The 27,416-nt window shown below is 47.8% G+C and overlaps 1 protein-coding gene across 1 annotated transcript; it reads right to left on the bottom strand.

The window, feature by feature from the left end:
• Positions 1 to 12,219: 12,219 nt before the first annotated feature.
• Positions 12,220 to 27,395, bottom strand: LOC122484306. Its single transcript, XM_043582277.1, has 4 exons — positions 27,367 to 27,395; positions 26,276 to 26,676; positions 24,143 to 26,160; positions 12,220 to 13,090 (listed from the first exon to the last, which is right to left on the bottom strand). Exons 1-3 carry the CDS (start codon positions 27,393 to 27,395, stop codon positions 25,811 to 25,813), a joined length of 780 nt encoding a protein of 259 aa, XP_043438212.1. The 3' UTR covers positions 12,220 to 13,090; positions 24,143 to 25,810.
• Positions 27,396 to 27,416: the final 21 nt, after the last annotated feature.

Genomic DNA, 27,416 nt, shown 5'->3' with positions numbered 1-27,416 from the left:
CAAATTATAGCTCAACCACCCCAGGGACTAGTACACAGCCACTTAAAACAATAATGAGCAAAACTGAGATGTGGGACTTGAAAAGCTTATGATTGCAATTGTATAAAAAGATGAAAGCAAATGGTCAAGGAGTGGGAAAAATTATGTGAACATTTAGATCTGTTTTGTTAGGGTGGTGATTATAAGTGAGTTCCCCTCCCTCCCCACCCCACCCCCCCACCCCCCGTTTCTAAACTCTGTCTCAGGTTGTTACATTATATCCATAATTTTAGAAGGATGTTATATCTATAATTTTAAAAGGAAATGCTCTTTCCCTCATTATATGTTTATCCCAGTGTTCCAGGATGATTCTTCTGCAAGTGTTGGGAAATCCCTACAATCATTCCCTTGGCAACCATTTAAGATAATGAACTTCAGGGTCCCTCTAAAGTCTATGCTGTTAGGGCAAATATTGACCACCATGTTGAACTGAAGTTTTCAGTATCAAATCCCAAAATGGCCCCAAATTGCGATCCCTATCAGTTTCTGTTGTAAGGTTAAAACCCTAATCCAGATGTACATATTTGGGGATGTAACCTACCACTGCCCTGACCCAATCATTCTTGCTTTGTTTCTGCTTTGCAGAGAACTGGGACGTCAGCTTCAGTTCATGAAACTTTGTAGATTTTTGAGACATCAGTCCTTTGATTCACACTTTTACCTTTTATGCAGGCTCATACCCTGGGGCATTTCCTAAACCCTCAATTTGTGATGCTCTTATCCACTTTCTTGATTCTTAATCTTGTCTTTCCACTTCTGGGGATCAAAATCTACCTTCCTCAAGAAACCTTCCCCAGTTCCCTAAGGAATTCTCCGTAAGACACCAAACAAACAAATAAAATTAATTGAAAAAAATTAAATTAAAATAAAATTAATGAGTTGAACCACTAACGAAACAAAAGTGAAAATTGCAATATTTGTAGGTCAAAAAGGATCTAACATCTACAATTTCACATGGTTTGGTCTAATTAATAGCAGGCAGCACACCTACAGTGCACAACATTGGCAGCCCTTGTAGGTCACACTTCAAAGTCACCAAGGTCACTTACGATTGCCCATTAGAATCTGCAGCACTCCTTGAGTCAAATTTGACATTGCTTATGACAAGTGGGCCCCGTATCTCAAGTTTGCTACCTTTCCCATGCATCCCAGAGATTTATAGTTTGCACCTAGTTGAGACATTTTCAGAAAGAAACTTTGGCGTCCCTCCTGGCTAAGACACTACTAATTTATTTAGCCAGATGATCTTATTAAATAAGAGCTACTAAACAGTTCTACTCAATCAAACAGCCTGATTATCTTCCAAATTAAAAAATGCATGAACCCTGTGACCCAGCAATTTGACTTCTTGGTGACTTGTCCAACAAGTATACCCATACTCATGCAAAATGAAGTATATTTAAGAAAGTTTGTTGTTACTTTGGTTTGTAATAGCAAAAGACTATTTTTAACTATTTAAATAAATTTGGTACTTCAATACAGAGCATTGGAATAATACATCTCCGAGATACAGAATTGAGAAAAGAGACCAATGTTACGGTATATTTCCATTTCCATGGGGAAGTGGTGTCAGGAAAATATCTCCTGTTTGGAGAGGAATTTGGTGGAACGAGAAAGGGAAGGAAATGGATCTTCCCGAGTGTGCCATTTGGTACATTGTAAATTTGTCTACCATGTGCGTGGATTACTTACTAAAAAATGAAAGTAATGATTTTTTTAAACTAGCTTTTTCCCTTAAATGAATCAGATTGAGAATTAAAAGCACAATCTTGCTCTGATATTGACTGAAGTAGGAGTCCCTATCATTGACTTTAATACAGTTATATTCGCCTGGTTCATTCCAACCTTCCTGAAGTATTTATGCAAAGGATCATACCTCTCCTTGTCGTGAAATTCCCAGACCACTCTGAAGTGTCCTTGGTTTGCTCTTTCAAGGCTGGAGAAGGCTTAGCGAGGCAATTTCAAGGAGAGGCAGGGCATATCAAGGAAATTAAGCATAGATATAGATATTACATACATAGATTTATATCTTCTTGTCAAGAGCTAAGAACACTGGCCTAACAGTCAATGTCTCCCCAAATTTATACAATATTTATTTGCTTCTAGAAAATTAAATTGTTAAAATTCTTGAAAGTAGAACATTCTTTTGAGTAGGGAACATATTCCCCCTATAATTTTGAAAGCAATTTGAGCCTCATTTCCTATTCAGTCACCACTATCTGTTAAGTACTAAGAATCAGGCACACCAAAATCTAGGATAATGTTTTTCAAGGTTGTTCTATTTTTGGTTTAGTTCCTTGCCTTTAACTTTTAATTGTCAAGTAAAGCTAAATCTAGGTCAGTCCCTTATGTAATAGACCACACTTTTGATCTTTGGGAAGATTTTAGACATCAAGGCTTTTGAGGGCAGAAAAAAGAATGATAGTAAAAGAGAACCCATCCAATTATGTTTTTATTTCAGTAGTCCTGGTGCTATACCAACCCAGTCTTCCTCAAAACAACTGTAGTTTGTAAGTGGCCTGGGCAATTCACTTTGGGTGAAAACTGAAAACTTTGGGAGGAACAATGAAAAATAAGTTTATATTGTACTCAGGTGTTTCCAACTGGGTTTTCTTTCCTTTGCTGTTGGGAAATGCTTAAACAAATAGTATTAGAATATCTTCAAAGCCTCTGGCAGAGTAACTGCCAGACAGGTCCTTCTGTATCCTCAAAGATGCCATCTGCCCCACTTTCCTGCTACCCCTAAGTTGCCTTCAGTCAGACCTCCCAGTATCATTAGGATACATGTATCAATTCCCTTCTAAAAATGAATTTTCTGGGGTGCCTGGTGGCTCAGTTGGTTAAGCGTCTGACCGGCTCAAGTCATGATCTTGAGGTTTGTGAGTTCCAACCCCGTGTCAGGCTTTGTGCTGACAGCTCAGATCCTGGAGCCCGTTTGGGATTCTGCGTCTCCCTCTCTCTGCCCTTCCCCCACTCATGCTCTGTCTCTCTCTCCTTCAAAAATAAATAAACATTAAAACATTTTTTAAAAAATATAAATCTTTGGAGGCACCTGGCTGGCTCAGTCATACAGCATGTGACTCTTGGTCTTGGGGTTGTTTGTTACAGTAGAGTCTACTTTTTAAAAAAGTAAATTTTTCATTTTTTAAAGGGAAATATAAAAGTATATTATAAAATATACTTTTATAATATATAAATAATTATATTTATATAAATATAAATAAATATAATAAATATAAAAGTAAAAATATAAGTAATTAAATTTAATTGAAATGAAAACAAAAATTGAAAAGTAAAGGAAAACATATGCCACATATATACGACAAATTGTTACTATTAATAAATAAATACTCTAATATTTTAAAGAGAAAAGAATATGAATTGGTCATTAAATATATAAAAAAAAGTCAGGGCTCCTGGATGACTCAGTCAGTTAATCCTCCAATTCTTGATTTTGGCTCAGGTCATGATCTCACAGTTCATGAGATCGAGTTCCATGTCGGGATCCACATTGATAGCACGGAGCTTGCTTGGGATTCTCTTTCCCTCTCTCTCTGCCCCTCTCCCACTCACTCACTTGTGCTGTCTCTCTCTAAAAATAAACATTTTTTTAATGTCAAACTTCATTAATAAAAAAATGCAAATTAAAATTGGTATTATTTCACCTGTCAAGTGAGCAAAGATAAACACTGATGTTACTATTCAATATCTGCTACCACGTGGGAAAATAAACACTCTCAAAACTTGCTATAGAATTCTAATTCTATACCTTTCTAAAGGGCAATTGGGCAAGCTGTGCCAAAAACTTTAAAAGGTACAATTTTCCAGAGCACCTGGCTGACTCAGTTGGAAACACGTGCTTGATCTCAGGGTCGTGAATTCAAGCCTCACACTGAGTGTAGAGATAACATAAATGAATAAATAAGTAAACAAACAAACAAACAAATAAACTTTTTAAAAAAGTACAAATTACCTCAGTCAACTAGTTTTACTTTCTAGGATGTGTTATATAGAAATGTATAAAGATATATGCAAAGTCACCTGTAAGAGTGGTCATTGCACTGTTTGATTTTTTTACTGTCAATATGTCAACTTCACAAAACAAAAAAACTTTTCCTCAAAAAACAATGTAAAGGAATAAGTGAATCTCCTTTGAAAAGCATCTACTGTATGTATGAAAAGACTCATTTTCCTTGGGGCCTTTTACTACCCATTAAAATGAACTGCACATTATTTTTACAGCTTGAAGTCTTCTGAATAAATTTGTAGATGTTCTCTTCCAAAGACTCAGTCTGGAAAGATTAATCTTTGGTTTTGGTTTTCAAAATGAAGTCTATTAAGTGGTCTTAAAAACAGAAGTGGGCATCGTTGTTCATGCAAATTATTGGTGCTTTAAAAGTCTTGGGCTTGGTGAGGACTGGCTTTCTCTTCCTTTGCACTGGATTGTAAATTAGGGGGAGAAAGCAATGGGAAAGCAGCCCTGTAATGGAGGCACCCACTGTCCTACACATTTGGAATGAAGGCCAATAGACTTTCTAAAGTTTGGAGGCCTGGAATGGGCCTTTGAGATGACAGTGGAGCTTTGATTTTACGATTACAATTAGAGATCAAGGTGAGCACCCAGTGCCCAAAGACTTTCCCTGATGGAAATGAATACACACCTGGCTCTAATACCATAACCCAGCTAGAATACAAACAGAGCATATTATCAGCCATCAGAGCATGTTGTCCCTGAGTAGCAGCAGACTGAGGAGCAGACTTTAAATCAAAAGGAAGGAGAGTGCCCCAGAGCCCCTCATCAACCATCCCTCTGCTGGGCTCCCCATGGAGCCAAGAGAGAGGGAGGACCTTTCTGTAAACAGCCAGATCAGCAGAATGAGCCCTGGGATTCAACAAAGTGTCAGGTGAATTCACTGTACACAGATTCTCATTTGCCTCTTCTTCTGTCTGACAGATTGCTTCTTTGCAGACCTCCAGAAGGAGGCAAATTGCTGGAAAGGGTGTGAGGATAGAGGTACACACATATACTGCTGGTAGGAGTGTAGCAATATTGGCACATGATTTGGGGAGAGGGACAGTTTGGCAGCATCCCCCAAGTTTTAAAATGCACATACAGTGTGGTGAAGCAACTTTGTTTCTAGGAGTCTAGATCAGTTGGTTAAGTGTCTGACTCTTGGTTTCGGCTCAGGTTATGATCTCAAGATTTGTGGGTTTGAGCCCTGCATTGTACTCTGTGCTGATGGCAGGGCTTGCTTGGGATTCTCTCTCTCTCTCTCTCTCTCTCTCTCTGTCCCTCCCTGTTTCTCTCTCTCTCTCTCTCTCTCTCTCTGTCCCCCCCTGTTTCTCTCTCTCTCTCTCTCTCTCTCTCTCAAAATAAATAAATAAACTTTTAAAAAATGAAATACTGTGGCCATGATTTGGAAAGATTATCTTTGTTAAATGATCCCCCTTGGAGGGAACATCCTTGATTTCCTTAAATGAGCATAGATATGTGTGTATGTAAATGTCCAGTTAGCACTGAAAAGAATTTGAAAGTTTCTATAGTTTCTAAAGTTTCTACAGTTAATAAGGATTCCTCTAAAAAAGGATATAGTTAGAATGGAAGAAGAAAGGAAAACCCACTTCCTACTTTATCAATTTCTGTGTTTATTAAGTAATGTCCACACCCAACGTGGGGCTCAAACTCACAACCCCAAGATCAAAAGTCACATGCTCTACCAACTGAGCCAGCCATGCACCACCCCCAATTTCTGTATTGTTTAAGATTGAAAATGTTCCTTACTGTTTTTACTTGAGTAAGTAATGATACCTTTTTTAAAGGAAACAAACCTGTATCTGTACATTTAATAGCTCATGTGAAGGTTCTGTTTTAGGTGACACTATGTGTCCCTTTAGCTCTTCCCAATCCAGAGGATACGAGTACTGGGGAGATGTGAAGGTAGTGCCTCATGGCTCTGATGGTCAAACTGAGTTCTGAGGTGGGGTGTTCACCACAGTATGGCAAGGTAAGCGGCTACTTGTTACTCACCCTACATATGAGATCAGAGTGGGATCTCCACTGAGCTAAGAGCTCTGGATCACAGCAGCCTTCTGTTTTCTCTGCCTCTGAGCCTAATCAGTCCCCAGGGCTGGGGTGGGGCTGAGCCCACACTTGAGGGGCCAAATAGGCTGTGATACAAGGATGAAAGAACCTGTGCGAAGGCAGAGAAGGCATTGCCTCAGGAAACTCGATTTCCGTCCAAGCTCCAGCCCTCTCAGCCTTGAGCAAATTTCTCAATCCAATTGATTCTAAAAGTGCTTCAGTTTAGAGGAGGCAGCCCCGGGCGGCAATAGGGGAAGGAGGGCCAAAAGTGGCATTAGAAGGCCTGGAAGCTGGTTCTCGCGTCCACCCTCTGGTGGCCTTGAGGACAATCACTGCAACCCTCTCAATGCTCTCACTCTTGTTTTTGTCAGCTGTAAAAATAATCCCCAAATGATATCCTATCTATTTGAACAATACATTCTATAAAGATGTCCTCAAAGTCTCATGTAAGTCTAATATTCATTATGGTCTGTATAAACGAAGATTGATAAGCCCACAGCCAAAAACTGTCTCCAAGTAGGGAATTATGGGTGACCATTGGCTGACAACTCAGTCGCAGGCTGTACCAAGGCACTTGGAACCTGTTTTTGAAGTCAGAAGATATTTATGGGGGGGATCGTGCCCTGGTTGGGGCCAATGTACACTCCCACTGACTTTTCTGAAGGCTCTCCTCTTCCTCGATCTTCTTGAGATACAAGAGTATACTTTCTGCATCTTTTTTATGCTTTCCTGGAGCTTTCTCCCATGGCCTTGTGTAGTGAAGCTGGTCTACTAAGTGCTGAATGTTCTAGATCAAATTTGGCCATCGATTTTTATTTACAAAGCTCTCCTAAGAGAGTGTTGTTCTCCCCTCCTCCAGTTCTGTCGCTGTGACTAGAACTTGAATGTCCAGGAACACCGGCAGCAAAGCCACCGTTCCGCTCAGGGATGCCGCTCCCTATCTCAGTTAAGCGCTAAATAGCTGAGGGACTCACTTGTCATGTTTCCCTTTTTTATCTTTCTGTTATTTTACTCCCTATTTTCTAAGTAAGAAGTTAGAACAAAAGGAGAGAATGAGAGAGGGAAGAAAAAAAGGACGAAAGGCAGGGAGGGAGAGAGAGGGGAGAGAGGAAGCAGAGGAAAAATGGAAAACCTGAAAGATGAATGACAGAAATTGCAAGGAGGACAAGGGAAGGATTTGAGGACAGAGGATGGCCCCATAGAAGCAAGAGAGGATAGTCCCAGAGGGAGTTATTACCTACTATTTTACTGAGAAGATCAGGAAAAAAACCAGCTCCAACTCCGCCACACTCACCCAACCGTATCTGAGCCCAGCAGCTCTGCTCTCCCCCATTATTGTTGACAGACCACTCCTGCTACCCACCAGACCAATGCCTCCATGTATGCACTGTATCCTATTTCTTCTTGCCTTCTTCTAGACTTCGATAAGACAGTTCTCCTCTCTGTCCTCGGCACCACCAATTTTTCCTTCTCTAGTGCATGATTGCCCAACAGAATGCAAACATGTCTTCGTGTGTATTATCTATTTTCCTGTTCTCCGTTGCAACAAAGATTGCAGCGATAGTTATGTTCACTTGTGCTGCCTCAGATTTCTCTCGTCTCATTATGTTTCAATCTCACTCCGAGAATATTTTGTTCACTTTACCCAATAGTTCATGACAAGGTCCCCAGTGACTGCCACACTGACAAACCAAACAGCCAATTCTCAGACTTTACCCAGTCTGAACTATTTCATAACATTTGATGCTGTCTTTGATTACCAATTGTTCACTCTCACTTTCCTAAAATACTTTCTCCAATTGCCCTCCTGGACCACTCTCTCTTGGTTCTCCTCCTGCTTGGCTGGCTGCTCCAAGGATCTCCTTTCCTGATTTCCTCTCAACCCCTAGACCTTTAAACATTGCCACAGTTTGATCCTCAGACAAATTCTCTGCTTCATTGAGTACCTCACTGATTTCATTCAGTCTCATAGTTTTACAAATTGTCTCCTTGTTAACGATTCCCAAATTCCCCAGGCTGGAGAGCCCCACCCTGAACTCCAGACTCATATCTCCCGACACTTATCTGACATTTCCACTTAGATTTCTAACAGATGTCTCAAACTCAGTCTACCCAATACCAAATTCCTCATTTTTCTCCATAATCCTACCCAACCAGTCTTCCTCATCTCTGTAAATGTCAAGCTCAGTTTTCCAATTTCTCCAGCCAAAACTTTGACTTCTCTTACTCTCACAACCCTACCTAATCCATTAGAAAAAATAATGATACACCCAAAATCTAATCACTTCTCACGACTTCCACCACTCACATCGTTAGCTCTTATCTGGATGATTGGAACAGCCTCCTGACCTTATTATGCGTTGTTGTGGGTACTGCTCATGGTTCACCACATTCCATCATCCTTTCCTTTCTTTACATGTGTGTTGACACATTTCCCACTTCTACTTATAGTTTTCTGTGGACATGTGACTAAATTTTGGACAAAGGAATGCAAGAAGGGATGTGTGCTATTTCCAAGGTAGACTTAGAGACCATGGGCATTCTTCCTGCATTGTCTTTTCACTTCCCAGGAACCAGAATTGGAAGGCCACTGTGAGCCATGTAAACAAGAAGAAAGGGGAGTCTAGATGTGTGAATAATCATCACACAAGCAGAGCTGTGTGACAATCTGAAACACACAGCTCAGGCTGTTAGGTAAGAGAAGAACAAACTTCCATCTTCTTTAATCCACTGAATTATAGAAGCTGAGGCTTATGCTATTTAGCATGGGAAGCTCAGGTAGAGAACCTAAAACATACAAGCTTTTCAAGAAAGGGTTTGAGATGTTTCAATTCTGTATCCTCTCCCCCTAAAAATGAGTAGTTCCAAAACATGGAAAACAAACCGTAAAGTCAGCATTAATAAACATCTACATGAATAAAGAAGAGTTAACATTAGGTCAGCACACCAGCTGCAATTCAAATCTTATGTTATATACAAATATAATAAAGTTTAAATCATAAAAACAAAATGCACGATTCATTTCCAGCAAAATTCAAGACTCTTTCCGAAAAGTTTATACCAAATAATTATACATACCTGTGGGTACATTTTATTATTTGATATGATGTGTGGTAGGGCCTCAGAGTAAAAGTGCTTAGGTTCTGGGGTGGCCTTAAATGCTACCTGTCTTAGCTATTTACTAGCTGAGTTACCTTGATCAAGTCCTTTAAACTCTGAGACTCATTTTCCATCTCCTGTAAAATGGGAAGAGAGCAGGAAAATAATACTTATTTCACAGGGTTGCAAAGGTAATCAACAAGTACACTGTTTTTGAAAATACTTGGCATACATTATGGAAATGCATAGAATGAATACTTTTACATTATAGGTTTCCATAGAATCTCAGTGTTTGAAGTGCGTCTAGAAGTCAGTTGAGCCTATGATGCTCAACCCTACAAAATTATCTGGAAAGCCTTTTAAAAAAAATGTTTATTTATTTCAAGAGAGAGACAGAGAGAGTGTGGGTGTGCACACGAATGGGGGAGGGTCAGAGAAAGAGAGAGAGAGAGAGAATCCCAAGCCAGTTCCGTGCTGTCAGCTCAAAGCCCAATGTGGAGCTCGATTTCATGAACCATAAGATCATGACCTGAGCCTAGAGTTGGACGTTCTACTGCTCAACCGACTGAGCCACCCAGGTGCCCCATCTGGAAAGGTTTTTAAAACACACATGGCAAGACCCATCTCTTCGAAGAAGTGAATTAAGTAGGCCTTGAGATCCTGTATTTTAAGTTTCCTATTCACAAGAAACTCGTATTATTGGTTAAGCACTAAGTGGCTGGATGACAGAGTAGAAAGGAGAATTTTCACATTTTTTTTTATTTTAAAAATTCAGAATCACACAAATGTATAATTCTATTCAAAAATAACCAGATTAAAATTGTTTGATACAATAACCAATAGATAAATGCATGTTCTTGGAAAAGTCCTAATAAGGCTAGCCCTGAACAGGAGTTCAGGGTATAGGTCAATTTTCTCAACCATCCCTTCACGCAGATTTAGCCAGATTCTACTTGAACATTTCCAATGTCTCCACTCACACTACCTTACAAAGCAGCCCATCCAGTTGTCAGACAGCTATAATTGTTAGAATATTGTTTTTGCAGGTCTGTGTCACAGTGAGGGATGCTATAAACATCATCATGGAGGTGGGAGCATGATCTGACTCACAGCATAACTGAATTCATCGATGATAGTGAGGTACTTGATGACAGGGTTTACTGGATACAATTCTGGTGAGTCTCTGTCTGTCACCAAGACAGAAAACTGACATTGATTTTATCTTCAGATTTTTGCTTGACCTACTGATGCGATTGTGGCTCTGGTTATCAGGGAGCTCTCAAAGTGGGATATGAGTCCTTGTTTAATCAGTACTGTGTCTGTCTTGTCCCTGATTCTTATTATCTAATGCAAATGGGCTTCCTTATTACCTAACATAGTAGCTTCAAGCAGAGAAAACCATGCAAACTGAAGCTACAGAATTCAAGCAACTGAACATCGTCATGTCCTAGGGACAATGTAAGATTTCTTGGTAAATAAATGTGCCAATTCCCCAGTCCAAATGCACTACAATAGCCAAAAGAGAGAAGAAATCACTCTGAAAGAAAGGAGTGGGAATTTTTTAATTTTGCACTTGGTTTCATGATTTTGGAAGAGAACACAGCCTTTTCATTCCAAGAGTATACCAATTGCCCCTGCTTTATCCCCACCTCCACTACCAAATTCCTATTATTTATTCTCATTTGAATGGTCTGAAACTGTCAGGCAACAGAAAGGTTGTTATCAATACTGCATCAGCCCCCGATGGATTAGAGGGAGAATCATGTTTGTGGCTCTCTGTAATCCCTCCATCGATTCTGGGATTCTGAGCTTCTCTAGGGAATGCAGCAAAGCCACAGGAAGTCCCCAAAGGCAAGATGTTGCAGGCTGTTCTCTGGTTCAGCTGCCAAACACAGAAAAAGTAATGTAGGGCAAGAAAATGAGAGGAAACTCTTCCTTGACTGTAACTCAGAGGCAGATGAGAGCATGGGTTATGTTATTCCTCCTGAGAGCCACCATAACTCGTCAGTCTCTAAGAAATAAAACTTCCACGCATGTCTTCTGTTTCCAAAATGAACTCCAAAGTCACCTGCTTCAAGTAGCCTTATATGGAATTAGAGATGTGTACTGATGTTGCCTCCAGCCCAGTTCTGTTTCCAAGTCCAAAAATAGATTTGAGGGAGACTTTGAACAAAATCTTTATACTCTCTGTGCTTGAGTTCCTTTAAATTGAATGGCATTTGCCATTCACTTTCATATAGAAGTGAGAGGAAACAGCTGCCGTGGGATTCGTTAAAAGAGAGAGAGAGATTTTGAAGTATATTGTAAAGAGAGAACAATGAGACATAAAGTAGCCATTCTTTACTCTTTTAAACAGTAATTGATATTTATTGAAATTCATGTACACTCATAAGCTATGGGAAGATGGAGCATAGGTGAGTATTTTGATAGAAACGTAGAATAAAATAACAGAATAACAGTAACTGAAAAACTCGGATTTCCTATACACACAAACGCACGCAAATTAGGATCACAAGCACTGTTATGGGCAGTTCTAACGACATTTTCTTTATTCTGCTTTGAAACGTGTTTGTGGGCACTGTATAGGACTGTTTTAAATTCTCAATATTATGCTTTAGTTCATTAAAATGAATTTGCTCTAAACAAAATAAAAAATGTTCAGCCTTACCTGTCACAAACATGGAGTATTTAATTTAAAAAAGTACTTAAGGATGCCCAAAATGTTTTATGTAAAATATTCATTACACTACAGGAGAATGGGATAAAGAAATGAGGACATTATACATGGTTTTCCTAGAACATCCAGGCCCTAAAATGACCACAACTGACATTAACAGTGACGGCATGTAAAAATCAAGAATAAGATATTACTACTTTAATAACAACAAAAACAGAGTTGAAATCAATGTTTTTATACCATAACTGTGTTTAGAAATATTTTTAGACTATGCAATCATAGGTGCATCAATATTGTAGAATGTTTGGTGTACATATATATATATTTTTTTTGAAAAACACACATTTAGCGATGTGTATGCCTCATGGCAGTGTTTGCTTCATTTTGGAGGAAAAAAATTCTATTATTTGTATTACATAAAGAAACTAGGGAAACCTAGCATTAGTTTCCTCCTTATTTTAGTTTTCTAACTTTGCATTGTTTCAACATATCTGCTTTGTGTTAAATATTGAAACAGGAAAAGAGAGAAATCCCCACTTCAAATACACAGAAGAGCTAAATAGGATTTTAATTTTTTCAAATATGATTTCTACTTTTGCACACTTCATGTACATTCCCCACAGGAGGAAAGACAGAAGAGGTAAAAGTGAAGCACGGTGAAATTTGATTTTGCCACAACCCCAGCAAATGCCTGTTAGATTGATATTCCTTCCCTGCAAACATCTGGAAAGCAGTGGCAACAGAAAGAAGTCCTCAAAACTTGGCCGATCACTAAGGAATACTTCCTTACACGAATAGGGAGCTATGTGGTCGCCACTAGTTCTATGGGTTTCCTCAACAAGACGAAGTCTGCACGTTCAAGTTTTGAAACTATGAACTACAGTATTCCACAGATGATCGCTCCTGGTGTTTAAAAGGCCCCTGCAGAGGTCTAGTCAAAATATTTACATTCCTCTCAAACTGTACCGCCAAGGAAAAGAGAAACATAGTGAGAGGACGAATCAAAAAGAAAACTTTCCTTTCCAGGGAGCGGAAAAAAAGGTGTCAGGCCGCGGGGTCTTCTCCATCCACAGTCCTGTTCTCTTCGTTTAGATCAGGCGTGGATAACACACCTTTCCGGTGAACGTTCCTCTATGGCAGGTGCTTTAGCACGATTTTGTGCCAAAATTAGGGTTGTATCAATTGCTGAGAGCCTGTGGGCAAAAGAAAGCCGTGAGTGGGCGTGTTTAATTGTCAAGCGTGTTCCCCGGGGCGCTGCACCCGCGCTGTAAATACACAAGTGAGTGATGGGCACGTATATGTTTCTCATTAAGTGCAGCCACTGGCCCAAAGTGAGTCAGGTTCTGGCGTGGAAGCGTGTTCGAAGCTGGGAGGCGGCAGGGACGGGATGGGGGTGGAGGAAGGAGCAGGCGGGGATGATGATTAGCGAAGGAAATGACCCAACTCCCTCCCTTCTGTTTTCACAATCTGCGTCACGCTTCTGTACGCGCCGCGCCAGCGGCGGGCGAGCGGGCGGCCGCGCGGGCCAGGTCACTTCGGGCACTCGTCTGGCGGTCGCCTTCCCCACCCAGGTCCTCCAGCTCCGACGCTGCCTGCAAAAGGTCCACTCCTCACACACACCCCCTCCCCCAGGGAAGGCCGAAGCAGGGACTTGGCCTGGCTCCTCGGGGTCAACCCTGGGACAGGGAACCTCTCCCTTTCCGGCGCCCCCCGACGTGGGTGCGGAGCTGGGAGTCCAGAAACCGGACCTGAAGCCGCCACCAAGCCCGGCCTGGACTCAAGCGATGAGGGAACTGCGGCCAGCGAGGAGGAGGAGGCGGCCCGGGGTGCGGAGACACCTCCGCCCGCCCGGCCACAGCCGCTCAACTCGTGCGGCCCGCGTTCTCGACAGAAAAGCACCTTCTGACCATTAGGAGTAATTCTCCATCATTCCTGTTAGAACAAGTTAATGTAAGGGTTGGGCTGGGAGGCCCCGGGCAGGGTCACGTGCGCCCCCGTCACTCCGGCTCCCCTCGCCTCTCCGGTTCGAGTTATGCCATCAAGCTAATATATTGTGACTGCTCTTCTCTCCTGTGACAAAGGCTTGCAGCTGCCTCCAAATCAATAGACGTCAAAGAAATATGAAAACAATCATGACACAAAACTTAAATCCTGGCTGGAGCCTACATAATCAGAACTGTGCTTCTGTTCTCCAAGCCGCCGATTAATTTATCCCAAAGTTTAGTCAAATTTTTATTCCGGTACCTTTTTCCCAGCAGATCCTGCTACATCTGTCGGGTTTGTAATGTAATTTGTAATTACTGCCCTTCATGTGGTCCGGTGCCTTGAACCATCTTTAATTAAAAGCATAATTAAGGGAAGATCTAAAGAAAGACAATTACCAGATGGTCTTTTTTTTTTTTTTTTTTTTTTTAGAGGCGGTAGTTTCCTGGAGAGGGGTGTAGGGTCTGTCCCCGGCACCCGGTGCCTGGGTAGGGGGCGGCGGGGCCGAGCGGCGCTTGCGCACTGCGTAAGCCTAGACCCCGTGCCCTTCCCCGCCCCCCACCCCGGGGCACCAAGCCCAGAGGCCGCGCCCCAAGGTGAGCGCCAGCGTCTCAGCGGTGCCCAAACCCCTGGTTCTCATCGCTCTTTCCCTGGGTTTTCGGGGTGTAGGGCGGTAGCGGGGAGGCTGGGACAAGTTCAAGTTCGAAGCGACTTCCAAATCTGCGAGGGCGCTCCCGGAACCGGCCCCGCCCTCCCTTGCGCGCCAACCTGGGAGCTCAGAAGCCGAAGGACGCGAGGGCTCGAAAGGAAGGGGAAAGGAAGAGAGATGGGCAGCTGTCCCCGAGAGGGCAACCTGGCGAGGGTGCCCCAGCCTAGGCCCTCCCTAGAGCCGGGCCGCGTAGGGTGGGAGCTGCGGGTCTGAGAACCCTCGGGACAACAAGACAGCAGCGCAGCGCCCGTCGCCCGCAGCCCCGTCGGGCAAAGTGGCCCTTTGACAGCGATTGTCTCGGCTGTCGGCTCCTCCGTGTCCACTGGTCCCTGGAATTCTCAGAACAAGTTTCGAGGAGGAGGGAACAAACCCATTCCCCACCCCTATCCCACCCCCACGTCCCCGAAATGAATAATGTAGTCAGGAGCCAAGATTTCTGCATTAGCGCCGCGTTGCCCCGGCGGCTGGCTCGAGGATTCCGAAGTCGGATAATGGAAATTAAACTGTTGTTGTATGGCGGGATGTCATTATGTGACTGTTCATATTCAAAGTCAGGCAGCAATGAATTGTAATCATTTCAATTATCTTCAATACACTTTCTTTAGGACACAAGTTGTCAAAGATAAAAAAAAAAATACATTCTTGCGGCTCCGTGGGTCCATTTTCCAGACGGTTTGTTGCTCTTGCTGCCTGATTTGGTTTCGGCTTTTATTCCCCAGCCTCAGAGTCTCTTACAGAGACTCCGACGGAGTGAGCGAGCCCCGGCGGTCCTCGCCGCTTCTCTGGCGCTGCGTGCCTGCTACCAGAGTCCGGAATTGGCCTCCGTGCGCCTGGCGCGCGTATTTTGGTTGCTTTCAGGTTTAATTAACTTTGAACAACAAATATGCCTGGAGATGTAGATCTGGTGTCGCCTTGGGGATGGGGGCCGTCGTATTATATTCTGCATCCTCCCCAGCCTTAGAGGGTGGGCTGGCTACAGCAGCCTGCGTCCCCGGAGGCCAGCGCCATGCGTCAGAAAGGCACGTGCTGGACGGTGCCCGCGCCTCCGAGATCCCTCAGAGAGCCCGGGTCCATCTTCTTCCAGCCGGGAGAAGGCAGGGCAGAGCCTGGACCAGTGGAGCCTGCTTTCCTTTGTCGAAACTACCCTCAGACCCGTGCTCGCTCCCTGTTGTCCCTGAACGCGAGGCAGTGGCGATTTGGATGTGATGTCCTCGCGGCATGGCAAAAGAACCCTCCGCCCCCAGCCCAGGCAGAGGGAGTAGGGGTCGCCTTTGAAGCCCACGTCCATCGCGCCTATTAGGACTAATCCCGATCTTTACACTAATATCGCTTCTCGGGTTTTTATTATAATCATTTGGGAGGAAATGAGCTCTTGCCAGGCAAATAGCACCCCGCACCCCACTTTTCATAGCTGCGCAGGGCCGAGGCCTGAACAACCCCGCGGGCAATCCCTGAGCTGCCGATATTATATTTGTGAAATGTCCTTTTGTTGAAGCTTTTAACACCTTCTTATAACGAATCATTTGTTCTTTTCTCTTTAATTTTGATAGACAATTAGCCATCAGAGATACACCAGTTGACTGTAACCGAGCATTAAACTCGCCTTTATGTAACGCTAATTTAGCATAGCTGCTTTGTTTAACTTTGCTATATAAGAACCAGGTTTTGTAGCAAAAAAAAAAAAAAAAATAGGTGTAATTTTATGTGGGGCTTCATTTCTTTTGGCCCTGTACGCAGCAAGCCCTCTCCTCTTTGTGAAGCATTCTGCTGGGGCCTGACGCCATTTCCCGTGCCTAGCACCTGCAGGCTGGGGTGGGGAGGGGGGTGGGGGAATTAGCATTGATATAGATTTAGTTGAAATGTAATCTCTTAAATCTGTCCAAGATTCGGGGAGATAATTACACTTTCACTGAATTGCCAGGGGTCAGCGTCTCAGAGGACCTGAGGAGTTGATTTACTAACAATAGTGTTACATAAAAAATGGCGTTTGAGATTATAATGTTAATGGCTGCGGTCGCTGGGGAATGCGGCCGCTTCCAACTAATTCCACGTAACTTGTTTTTTGCCTCCCTTTTCCTCCCTCCCCTTCTTGTCCAGCTCCGTCTTCTGAAAGATTCAGAGCTTCTCGGTGTTTAATTTGGTGGCAGGCTCCGGGAGGTTAGGACGCTGGAGCTTGGGGTTGACGTGCTTTTTCTCAGAGAAATTTCGGTGACAGGTTGTGGCTTCGACATCAGGATTGGGCTCTTCCCCCACGAGAAGCAAGACTAGGGCGCAGACTTCGCACGCCCCACGCGCGGAGACTCGGGCTGGAGCGGAGCCCAGGCAGCAAAGGCTGACCACGGCTTCGGGAAGAAGCGCCGCGCCCTCCCAGGCCGGCCTCCCCCGCCCGCCTGAAGCTGGACCTGCCCCGCTTCTAACCGCCTCGAGTCGCTGGGCTGGACGAGAACGAGGCCCTGCTCTGAACCCTACTCTCCTGCACAGGCCGCACTTCCAGCCCAGCAGCCCCAGACCTGTGGACACTCACTTCCCGCCGCCAACTTTCCCAAGTTCCAAGTGGAGTTTGGCGGGAGGCCTGCACGAACGTGCAGAGAGGGCCCCCGGAATACCAAGAGACACCTCAAACCCCAGATTCTAGCTTGCGGATGGGGATAAGCTTTGAAACTAAGAGATCAGCCTCCTTTGGGGTGGAGACGGTGAAGGAGCTTACACTCCCGCATACACTTGTCGAACTCTGGTGGAACTTGACCCACATCGGTCTCCACCCACAGAGACTAGATTCCCTGAGAAAGCCCACGACCACTCTTAACTTGAAACCCCATCGGGAGTTCAGGCACTTCAGCCGCCCTGGAAACTGCTGGCCGGCTCTTCTCCACCCATGGGCCAACCAGGAGCCCCTGAAACTGTGCACAACAGTCAAGGGATGAAGGGGGGGAAAAGCAGCTCCTCTTCCTGGGTAGGACGAAAAGAGCTGGTTTTCTGACCTCCTGCAGGGCAGCTCTGGGCCAGGCAATCAGAGGAGGCGTCCAGATCCTGGGAGCGTCCTCAGGCCACACCAGGGTTCACCGGCTTGGGCCTGGACCCAGGATGTGGCCATTGCTGATACCCTGGGTCCAGGAGCTCAGATTTTTTCCTGAAGGCGGGACTTTGGAGTGTGAAAGGGGGGCGCCTCTGCCCTGTACCTCTTACTCCCTTCGTGGTAACATGGGTAGGCTGAGAGCTCCAGGCTCGTCCTGCCAGACTTGGGCGCAGGCCTTGCCTAGGCTCTCCTTTGGGCTGGGAATTCTGCTTCTGTGAAGAAAGGGTGCTGGAGCCACCACTTGTGGTTCCGAGGAAAACAAGGAGCTGCCCCTTGGCCTAACACGTCCTCACCCATCTTACCTAGTCCCGTGGCGCCCGCTGACTGGCCAGGCACCAGTGGCCCACGGGGCGCTCCGGATCTCACCCGACAACTCGGACGGAGAGGCCTGGGCACCTAAGCCCTTGGCCCTGGGGGGTCCTTGCACACCGCGTGTTTACGTGTGTGCCCCCTTATCTTATATGTAACAGCAATATATATGTTAATTGAAAACTTCTGAATTTAAAAAGGTTGTGACAAGTTATAATTTGTCCTGTCAATGCCTGGAATCCTTATTTATCTCTTTAGCTTGCCTCCCGCTCGCGCCTGTCAGCTAACAGCTTGCCTAACTCGTTGACTTCCTCACTCATGGCACGGAAATGACAAATGTGCTGTTTTATCCGTACAATTTATTTCATTATTGTTGCCAGCACGACGCATCACAATCAATCATAAGGAAGTCCAGTTGGCAGGTGTCAATCTTGGTGTGTTTTTGTACGTCTCAGTCTATATTTAATCCAATTATAAGGGTCACGGAGTAAGTGCCAATCCTCTTGTTACAACTCACATCTTATTTAAGATTTAAAGTAAAAAAAAAAAAGTCAACTCCATCACATGGATCTTTTGGGGGAAGGGAGGGGATGTCTTTGAAACCCCCCCATCTCTCTTTCTCTCTCTCTCACTCTCTCTGTCTCTGCCTTCTCACCTCCAGTTTAAATTATGAAGCTATCCCTTTTTATTAAAGAGTTGCAGGGAATCCGAGTTTTATGAGCATTTGTGTGCAAATGAAGGCTCTCGTTATTTTGCTAAAGTAGAAGCAGACTTAATGATGAGAGATCTTTCCGCTCATTGCCCATTCAAATACAATTGTAGATCGAAGGCGGCCTTGTCACGTTGAGAAAAAGTGAATTTCTAACATCCAGGACGTGCCTGTCTACTTTCAGCGAATTGCATCCAATCACCCCCAGGGAATTCAGCTAATGTCTCAGTCTCCACCCGGACAAGGGAGAGAAAGAAATCAAACATGGTGCCACAGACTAACTTAACATGAAACGTTTAGAAAGAGAGGAAAAGCAGAGTTTTCTTGAATTGATTGCAATAGAGAGTTCCTTAGTGGGGAAGCAAACTGGAAGGATTTGGAGATTTCCCCAATTGTCCAAGAAAACTTTATGATGGGGTAGAATGGACAGAAAAGAGAAGAAACTAAGTATTTCTTTGAATGAGAGCAGGAAAATAATTGAATAGCAGAGAAGCCACACTCCTGCATAAATCATGCCATTATGCAGTTCTTTAGACCTGAGTGAAGAAATAGCAAATATTAGCTTTGCTAAATATTTCCCTTTTTGACACCCAGATTTACAAAACATTTCTCCAGTTTTTACTTAAAACCAAAATCTTGTTTTAAAAACCTGTCACTTAAAGGAGAGGAAGAGTAGGGAGAGAAGAAAGGGCAAGAGCCACAGGCGCTGCTCAGTAAATTTAATTCCTGCGATAATAGATAATATATGGATTTCTGGCTCATGTACCTATTTGAAATGACAAACAATATACACAAGTTTGTGTTTTTCTTCTCAATTAGTCAGGGACTTTTGCCTCTTCGTCTATTACTCTTTATACAGAAGAGTTTTATTAAATCCCTTTAGAAACTGGCACCCATTCAGGAATAATTTTAAATCATATTATATTATTTTAAAATAATACTTTTTTAAAAAAAATAGAAGCTAACAAACAGGATGCATTATCCTCCAACTTAGTAAAATGAAATGAAAATACTGAAGGGGAAACATCCATTTCTACTTTTCAATTGTTGCATGACTCAATGCCCATTCTCACAGAAAAGAAAAATACCAAATCAATTCCTACCCACCCTGTAGCATAGATCCAACATAGGGGCTCCCCAATCTGAAAGCTGCTTTATTTGCATAAAGCTGTTAAGGAGAGAGGGGGGAGGACGGAAAGAGAGAGAGAAAAGAGAAAGACAGGGAGAGAGGAGAGAGAGAAACATACCTTGGACAAGAACAACAGATCTCAGCTACAGTTCAAGCCAAAACGGCTCTCTATCGTCCCCTCTCCCGCTGTCCTTCCACCCCAGCCTTGCCCTCTAATCGGTCCTTTCGCTCTCTTCCTCCACCCCTACCCCCTATTTCAGGTCCCTCACCCCCATCAGTCCCCACGTGGTGACACGGGGCTTCGGGCAGTGGTAGGCCCCGGCTGACCTGGGAGCCCCCGCAGACCAGGCGGCTGCCAAGCTCGCTCACTGCTGTGGAGAATCAGGGTTTGGGACTACCCTGGGTGTCAGAGAATTTCAATCTGGGCTAGCCTGAGCTGAGGGGAAGCCTGGCAGAAAAGTGATTTCTTTCCCGTTTCTGGCCCTTTGCACCCCACCTACAGCCCGCCTTTGGTCTCACTCTGCATCCCAGGTTGCCAGTCGTCGATGAAGCCCCCGGGCCTCCGGCGGTGCCCTTCTGCTAGGTGCGGCCTAGAGAGGCAGCCTCTGCCTAGGTGGGTCGAGGCCGGGCCTCGCAGGCTGAGCACCACGAGGGGGCCGGGCTGGGCCGAGACGTCCACAAGACCCGTGCAGGCTGGAAGGGGAGTCCCCGGCTCTTGGGTTCTGGGAGGATCTCCAGAGTTCTCTCTGGTAACAAACGACCCTGGGTACCGAGTTTCGGCAGCGGCTCAACTTGCGCCTTCCCTGGTGGCGACCCCAGCACGGGCTTCCCTTGCCTCCTCCCGCCCTGCCTGCTGTGCCGGGGGCAAATGGAGAGCGGCTTCGGCGTTGGCCCGGAGCTCGGAAGAAGGGCCTGGTCCGGCCTCGCCTCCACCGCTTCCCGCTCCCGCGCGGCCCGAGCGCGCCCTTTATTGACAGGCAGATAAGCAGGCGGGGACCATGGCGTTTCCAGCGTCGCTCTCGAGCACCCTGCTGGGTTGCAGGGATCCGCGCACACTTAATGGCCTGGACTCCAAACAAGCTCGGAGCAGCCTTCCCGGCGGCCTCCGGTCCAGACAGAGGGGGTAGGTGGGGAGCGAGAAGGGGCAGAAACTAGAGAGTAGGGAGGCCTACTCAGGCTCGGGGCCTACTCGCAGTCCAGACTCCAGGGCAGACCACGGAGCGGAGGAGACCTCAGGCCATCCGGGGCCGAGGGCTGGACCAGGTCCTGGAGGGGAGCTAGGAGATTACCAAGAAACCAGGTCACAGGACAAGGCTGGTGGCGGCAGAGAAACCCGCAAACGCCTCCCAGAGCCAATCCCCAGCGGAGTCTGGCTTGGGGAGACTGGACAGTGGTAGGGTCCTGCCCCAGATTAGAGTGGCCAGTAGGGGAATGGATGCTCGTTGCCCCTGACACGGAAAGAGCAGAGGGCTGAGATGGGAAGAAGTGTGGGGAACTTTTTAAAATAAGAAAGAACACCACGCTTCTACCTCTCTCCCAGCTGGCTCCGATTCTTCTCCCCTGCTCTACCCTCAGGGTCTCAGAAGGCTGAGCAAAAAATAAAAATAATAAAATCAAGTCCGGCCAGGAGGAGCCTGCAGACGGGCTCCCCGGACCCGCATTCCGACCTGTTATGAAGTCCTACGCCTGTCCAGGTGTGCTGGGAGGGAGCAGCACCTCTCTTGCCTCTGCGCCCTCAGTGCAGCCCTCTCCCTTCTCCTCCCCCACCTGAGCAAAGTGCGGAGGCACTGGCCCCGGAAGCCTCCTCCGGCCTAGGCCTCCCCCTCCTCTTTTGCCCACACACCTGCTCCCAGGTCTACCAGGACTGGGCCTTCCCAGGAGCTGCCTGAAGGCCATTCCATACCCCACCACTTCCCTTCCTGCCACCTTGTCAAGAGCCCCCTACCCTCCAGGATGGACCTCTGTCACTTCCTAGTTCCAGACCCGGATGGACGCGGAGCAGGAAGGGATTAAACGTTGAGAAGCCCCCTCCCCTATTTGGGGGGAAGGGGGACGCGAGAAGGACAATGCAGGTCTAGGTACCCTTCCAACGATAGCCAGCCCAGCTCTACTAAACCTTCTCCCAGTCCACGGCGGGTGTGAGGGGAAAACAAGCAGATCGCCAGCTCTGTAACAAGCCCACCTAGCCCCAATTTCTGTTGTTTTCTCGGCTCCTGGAAGGGGAAGCTTGACTTCAGAACCTGCGATTTTCCTATTTTCCTCCTCTAGGCCACAAAGTCAGCAGTTAACCACCAAGTCAAAGATTAATTAAATCACCTATATTTTCTGTGTGACTGGAGTCTTTCAGCCCAAGGGGACGAGTCGGGTGCTGTTTGGAGCGTCCTCACAAGAACCTAGTTGGCTTGGCCAGGACTTTGGCGTAGCCTGGGGTAAGGGCTCGCTGGTCCTCTCCCCGGAGCCCTCGACTGTGCCCAGCTGGTGACTTTGCAAGCGCGAGGGCCAGACCAGGGTAACCATCGTTCCTCGAGCTCCTCCTGAAAACCATTCCTGCCAGAGGCCCCTCTCAACCCAGGCGCAGCCTCCAAGTCCCTCAGATAAAGTGACTCCCTCGGTGATCGGAGGAGGGGACCGGATGGGCACCTGGGAAGGTAGCTGGCCAGCCTAGTGGCAGGGTCCCGCGTACCAGCGAGGAGGAAGAGAGCACTCAGGACGACTGGTTTCCTTGGGGTTGACTACGCCCTAAATGAGGGTTGGGCGGACCCGGGCCGGGTTGGGCGTGGGTAGTTACGTGCTGGACTCTGGAAGGCCAAGGCAGGGCATAGAGCGAACCCGACTCGGGGTGGGGAGGGGAAGGCTCCCGCCGGGCCCCGGCGCAAGTCTGCGCGGAGCGGAGCCCAACTCTAGCCGCCATGACGTCACGCGGGTTGGGCAGCCAATGAGGACCGCGCTGGCATGGATATTAAGGAAAGTTAGCGCCTGCCTGAGCACCCTCTTTTCTTATCATTGACATTTAAACTCTGGGGCAGGTCCTCGCGTAGAAAGCGGCTGTCAGATCTGCCACTTCCCCTGCCGTGCGGCGGTGAGACGTGTGGGAACCCGCGCCGCCAGGCTCACCTGCCTCCCCGCCCTCCGCTCCCAGGTAACCGCCTAGGCTCCGGCCTGCGTCCGGCTCGGGCCCCGCGCCGCCTCTCTGCTGCTCGCGATGGGTGCTCCCAAATCCAAGGCTGCCTCCAAGTAGCTCAGGGGCTTGACTTTTGCTTTTAAAAGGAGGCATTACAAAGGTGGAGTTAGTGAGGGCGGGATAGCATGGCGGGCGGTGGGGGTGGGGAGAGAAGGGTTCTTAGCTTTGCCGAGGGTGCTTTTCTGCAAAAGTAGCAAAATGTTCCAGTTCCCAGAGTGGACTTCTAGTTGGGCGCTGAGCTGGGAGGGGGGGAGGGGCGGGGAGTGGGAGATGGGGATCTGCTGCTGCTGTCTGCAGAAGCCGCTCGCAACCGTGAGAAATGCAGGAGGGGATGCAGTTTGCACCCAGAACTCTCCCAAATCGCAGTTCATGACAAGCACTCGCGAAGTCCCCACCAGCGCCCGGAGCCCGTGGAAACGCCCCGCCGCGGGTCGGGCGGAGCGCTGCAAAAGTTTCCAGCCGTTGCAAAGTGTAGATGGCTGGACCGAAACAAAGTCTTAGAGATGGGAGTTCGTTTCTCAGAAGGGAGCGGAGGACGAAAGAATGCTGCCCGCAGAGCTGGGCAGCACGTAAAGCCCCAGCGTGTGATTTGAGCTTCACTTCGGAAGACCTAATAATTAACGATTCTCACTGAGCTAGAACGCGGGCTCTGGTTACCGCGGGCGCTGCGCTCGCTGTCTCGGTGAGAAGCTTGTGGGCGTCAGGGGAGGCTGGCCGCTGAGAACCGGGGAGAGCAGCGCCAGGCCAGTCTCCTGCCCCGGGACAGCCCAAGCCCGGCGCCAGAAGTTTCTCCGAAGTGCGTCATGGAAGGGACCACCCTAAACTTAGGCTACCTGGTGGTTCTGCGGAGCGAAAGTTCCGAAAGTCCAGCTCCAAGCGGCCACAGACTCCGAAGCGGGCTTAGGCATGGCATAGGAGCGCTGGCCCGGGGAGGCCTCTGCGTCAGGCCGGGGCTCGCCCCTCACTCCCACTCGTGCCCTGACGCCCCCTCTCTAGACCTTTGAGAGGCACCTTCGGAGGACGTTTGTATCTCAGGCACCTGTGACAGGTGCTTGGGATCACTGTCCAGCGGGGGGGCGGGGGGGCCCTGCCCACCTTGCCTGGGAAGCAAGGGAGTGAGGGAAGTGGCCAACCGGCCATGCGCCTTACCTGGGCCTTGGTTCTCTCTTCCGCGGTTTCCTTTCTCCGGAGCTGGGCGGCAAGCAGGTTGCCCGCTTCGCAGTGGGAAGTGGACCTTCTCCTCCAGTCATAAATCAAACCCCGTCATCCTCGGGCCTCCTCCCTCATTAGAGATGTTTATTGGAGATCGTGTTTATTCGGCTGTCACGGCGAGAAAACGCAGTGACATAATTACCTCTGACCAGAGTTCTCTCCCCGCGCCCAGGGCGAGACTGAGACCTCCTCTGTCGCCTTCTCACTCCTGTGCCCTCCTTGATCGGAGGGCGTATGTGGTTGGCTTGTCCAGTTTTTCTTAGACCCTCTCATATAATTTGGATTATTGAATGAGTTACTATTCAAATTTCCCCAGGGCCTGGGCGTTTATTTATTTATTTTAGAATATGAAAGGAAAACCGAAGGAACCTAACGCCCCTCCGGGGCAGAAGGGGGCAGAGCGGGAGAGACGGAAGGAGAGTCCCTCTCGCTGCGCTGCTCAAACTTTCCGGCCCGCCCGGCTGCTACGCTAGGGGCCCAGACGCCACCCGGAGCCAGAGGCGGCCTGAGCAGTGGGGAGCCGACCGGGAGGGATGGATGCGGATATTGCTGGTGGTGTTTGTTGTTTTATTTTTCATTCTTTCTCCTCTCCGGAGGAATCTCAGACTTCGGGGCCCCAGGTGGAGGATTCTTGAACTCTCCCCCGCGGAACTCCGCGGAGCCAACCCGCAGCTTCACCCCCCCCCTCCGCCCCCCGCCTCTTGGCTACGCCGGGCTTCGGTTCCCTCCCCCCACCCCTACTCTCCCACCCCCCACGTCTCCCGCGTTAGCCAGGTTTGTAAGTCACCATCTGCAAGTCAGAGTTAGAAAGTGATGAAAAGCGCCGAATTGTTCTCTAATTGAAAATACTTTTTTTTTTTTTTTTGTGACCGCACCGACAAATATCTGGGATCCCGGCTTTTGATCCCTCGCTGCCGCCTCTGCTCCAATCGCTAATAAAACTCGCATTGAGCCCCTTAGTGCCTTGATTAACAGGCAGATTAACTCTTACTGGGGTGGGGAACAGCTTGTCCCAATCAATGTCATTTTAAAAGCCCGATACGCTTAGCTCCGGTTCCCTGGCTGCTCGAGCGAGCCAGCCATGACATTTGCTCCCTCCCCCTTCCCCAGCCTCAAATCCCCCAGCAAAGCCCCCAGTTCCCAGCTCGCTTGTTCCCCGCTACACTCCCGGACAAATTGCAGGACTCAGTCCCTGGCGTTTAAAACAAGCAGGTGTTTTAAGTGGGAATCTCCTGGGAGAAGGGACTGAGGTGGCCTTGGCTTGCTTTTCGTTTGAAGCTGAACTCTTCTTGCCGCTTGAGGGAGGAGGTTACGGGCAACGGAGAGACGGGGAACCGTCCAGGGTGATGAAATGGAAAGCAAACTTTCCTGAGAATCCTATTTGCAAAAATCGGAGAGTGCCACTGCTTTGCAAGTATTCTACACACCAGGAGTTTTAAAACTGGCCCCTATCTGGACAACAGCAGTAGGGTCCGGGAAGCAAAGGCTTGGGAGTCCCACCTGCGTACAAGCTGTAGGGGTTTCTTTGCTGGGAGACCCAGTTGGATAATGCTTTTTAAAAAGTATTTTTCTGGGGGGGAAGGAGGAGAGAGAGACTCTTGCCGCCTAATGTGAATGAAAGAAGACTGAACCCAGAGAGCGCCTTGACACACTTGTCATTTGGCAAGAGGTGAGGAAGGGCCAGAGCACCGCGGCTTTCCGTAGCCGAGCGTGGTCACAGCCTGGAGGCGCCACCCTGCCGGCTCCCGGCTCTCCCCAGCTTTCCCGCGGTCTGGGCTCGCCGAGGCTTCTGAGTGAGCTGGAGACCCGCAGGATGCCGGAGAAAGGAGAGGGAGAAAGACCCCGAGTGAAGGAGGCACCCCGAACTGGGTGGCAGGGGTGCGCCCCTTTGCCTTTCACGCTGGTTTGCCCTGTTTCGTCAGCTTGGCTATCCTGGGAACCCACCTTCCTAGGGCTTGCAGAGAGAGAGAAAGTCTTTTGAGGCTCTGCAAAGTGAGCAGGTGTCTGCGGAGACTTTCCTCCTTCAGAGAAAAGCTCGTCTCCACCCTTCCCCGTGCGCCAGCACCGTACTTCTGGTTGGCGGTGGAAAGCGGCAGTTCAGAGGTGTCGCGACACCGGGTAGGAGATTCTTGGTTCTGAAGTCGACAGCCGAATGCGCATCTCTCAAGCACTGGACATGTCTTTGCCTTGCCAGGGGCCGGCTCTGGACCGAAAACCTGGGGAGTGGGTACAGGCAAAAACACCAGGGACTGCTGGGGGTGAGATGCTGCCGGATCTCACACTTGTGCGCCAATACTGGTCGGAGGCTGCGGGCACTCTCAGGGAGCTGCGATCCCCCAGCGTGACTTCCTCGGCACGGATCGCCTCCCCTACCCTGTTGGATGACCCCGGCGGCCCCTGCGGGAAGAGGCCGAAAAGACGTCCTTCTCCGGCGCCAAGGGACGGGAGGGGGTGGGGGGGTGCAGGAGTACCTGGCGAGAGGCGGGAAAAGGCGACACTGAAACGGAAAGCGCGATTTCCCCCGCCCTGGAGGGCAGCAAGTGGGCCTCGGTCCCGTTGAAAGCCGCAATTAAAATGGCGACCTGAGAGTTGTCTCAATTTTGCATACACCTCTGGCCCAGGCGTGCTGCACCTTCGTCCCAGCTCCGCGCGCCGCCACCAGAACGGGTACTTCGCAGAGGGCGCGAGACGCCCCACCAAGTAGAACAGCACTCGCACCCTCCTTGAGATTGCAGAGACTCTCTCCTCCGGGGAGACCAGGAAATCTCGCTCTCCAACCCTCTCTCCTTAAACTTTGAAAACTCTGCCTCCCTTTGGGCTGAGCTCCCCCCCAAATATTGACACATTGGAAGCAGCCAAGTCCTTTTTGTTTCTTGTTTGTGCAGAGGGGTTTGCAAGAGTCCTCCCCTAGCCCCCACCCCCACCCAATGACGTCAGCGGCATTCACTCCCGGCTCCTGGCCTGTTATGATTTTTTTGTTGTTAAAACTTTTCTCCGAGGTGAGATGGGGGTTGAGGAGTGGGAGAAGGAGCTAATTCAAAGAGCCAGTGCCCTGGGGGGAAAATAGCAACAAGATTATGGCTGCTTCTTTCCGAGGCAAAGCTTAAGAAGGTGCTAATCCACTCGGTCGCTAATTGAAAGGTTGTAAAAATGATATTCGCCTCCAGTTCGGACAGTCTCTGGGCCTCATCCCCCCCCCCCCTTTGCCTAT

This window comes from Prionailurus bengalensis, chromosome D1 (genome assembly GCF_016509475.1).
Source record: "Prionailurus bengalensis isolate Pbe53 chromosome D1, Fcat_Pben_1.1_paternal_pri, whole genome shotgun sequence".
In the NCBI taxonomy this organism is placed as follows: Eukaryota; Metazoa; Chordata; class Mammalia; order Carnivora; family Felidae; genus Prionailurus; species Prionailurus bengalensis.
Note: the sequence above shows the minus strand (reverse complement) of the source record. Positions and strands in the feature narration are given on the sequence as shown.

Excerpts from the sequence above, each read along its gene's own strand:
- LOC122484306 (XM_043582277.1), bottom strand. The coding sequence starts at position 27,395 with ATGAGGCCCAGAGACTGTCCGAACTGGAG. Across the intron at positions 26,677-27,366 it reads AGAGACTGTCCGAACTGGAG|GTACTCCTGCACCCCCCCAC; the intron begins GCGAATATCATT and ends GCCTCTCGCCAG. Across the intron at positions 26,161-26,275 it reads CTTTCCACCGCCAACCAGAA|GCCCTAGGAAGGTGGGTTCC; the intron begins GTACGGTGCTGG and ends CTCTCTCTGCAA.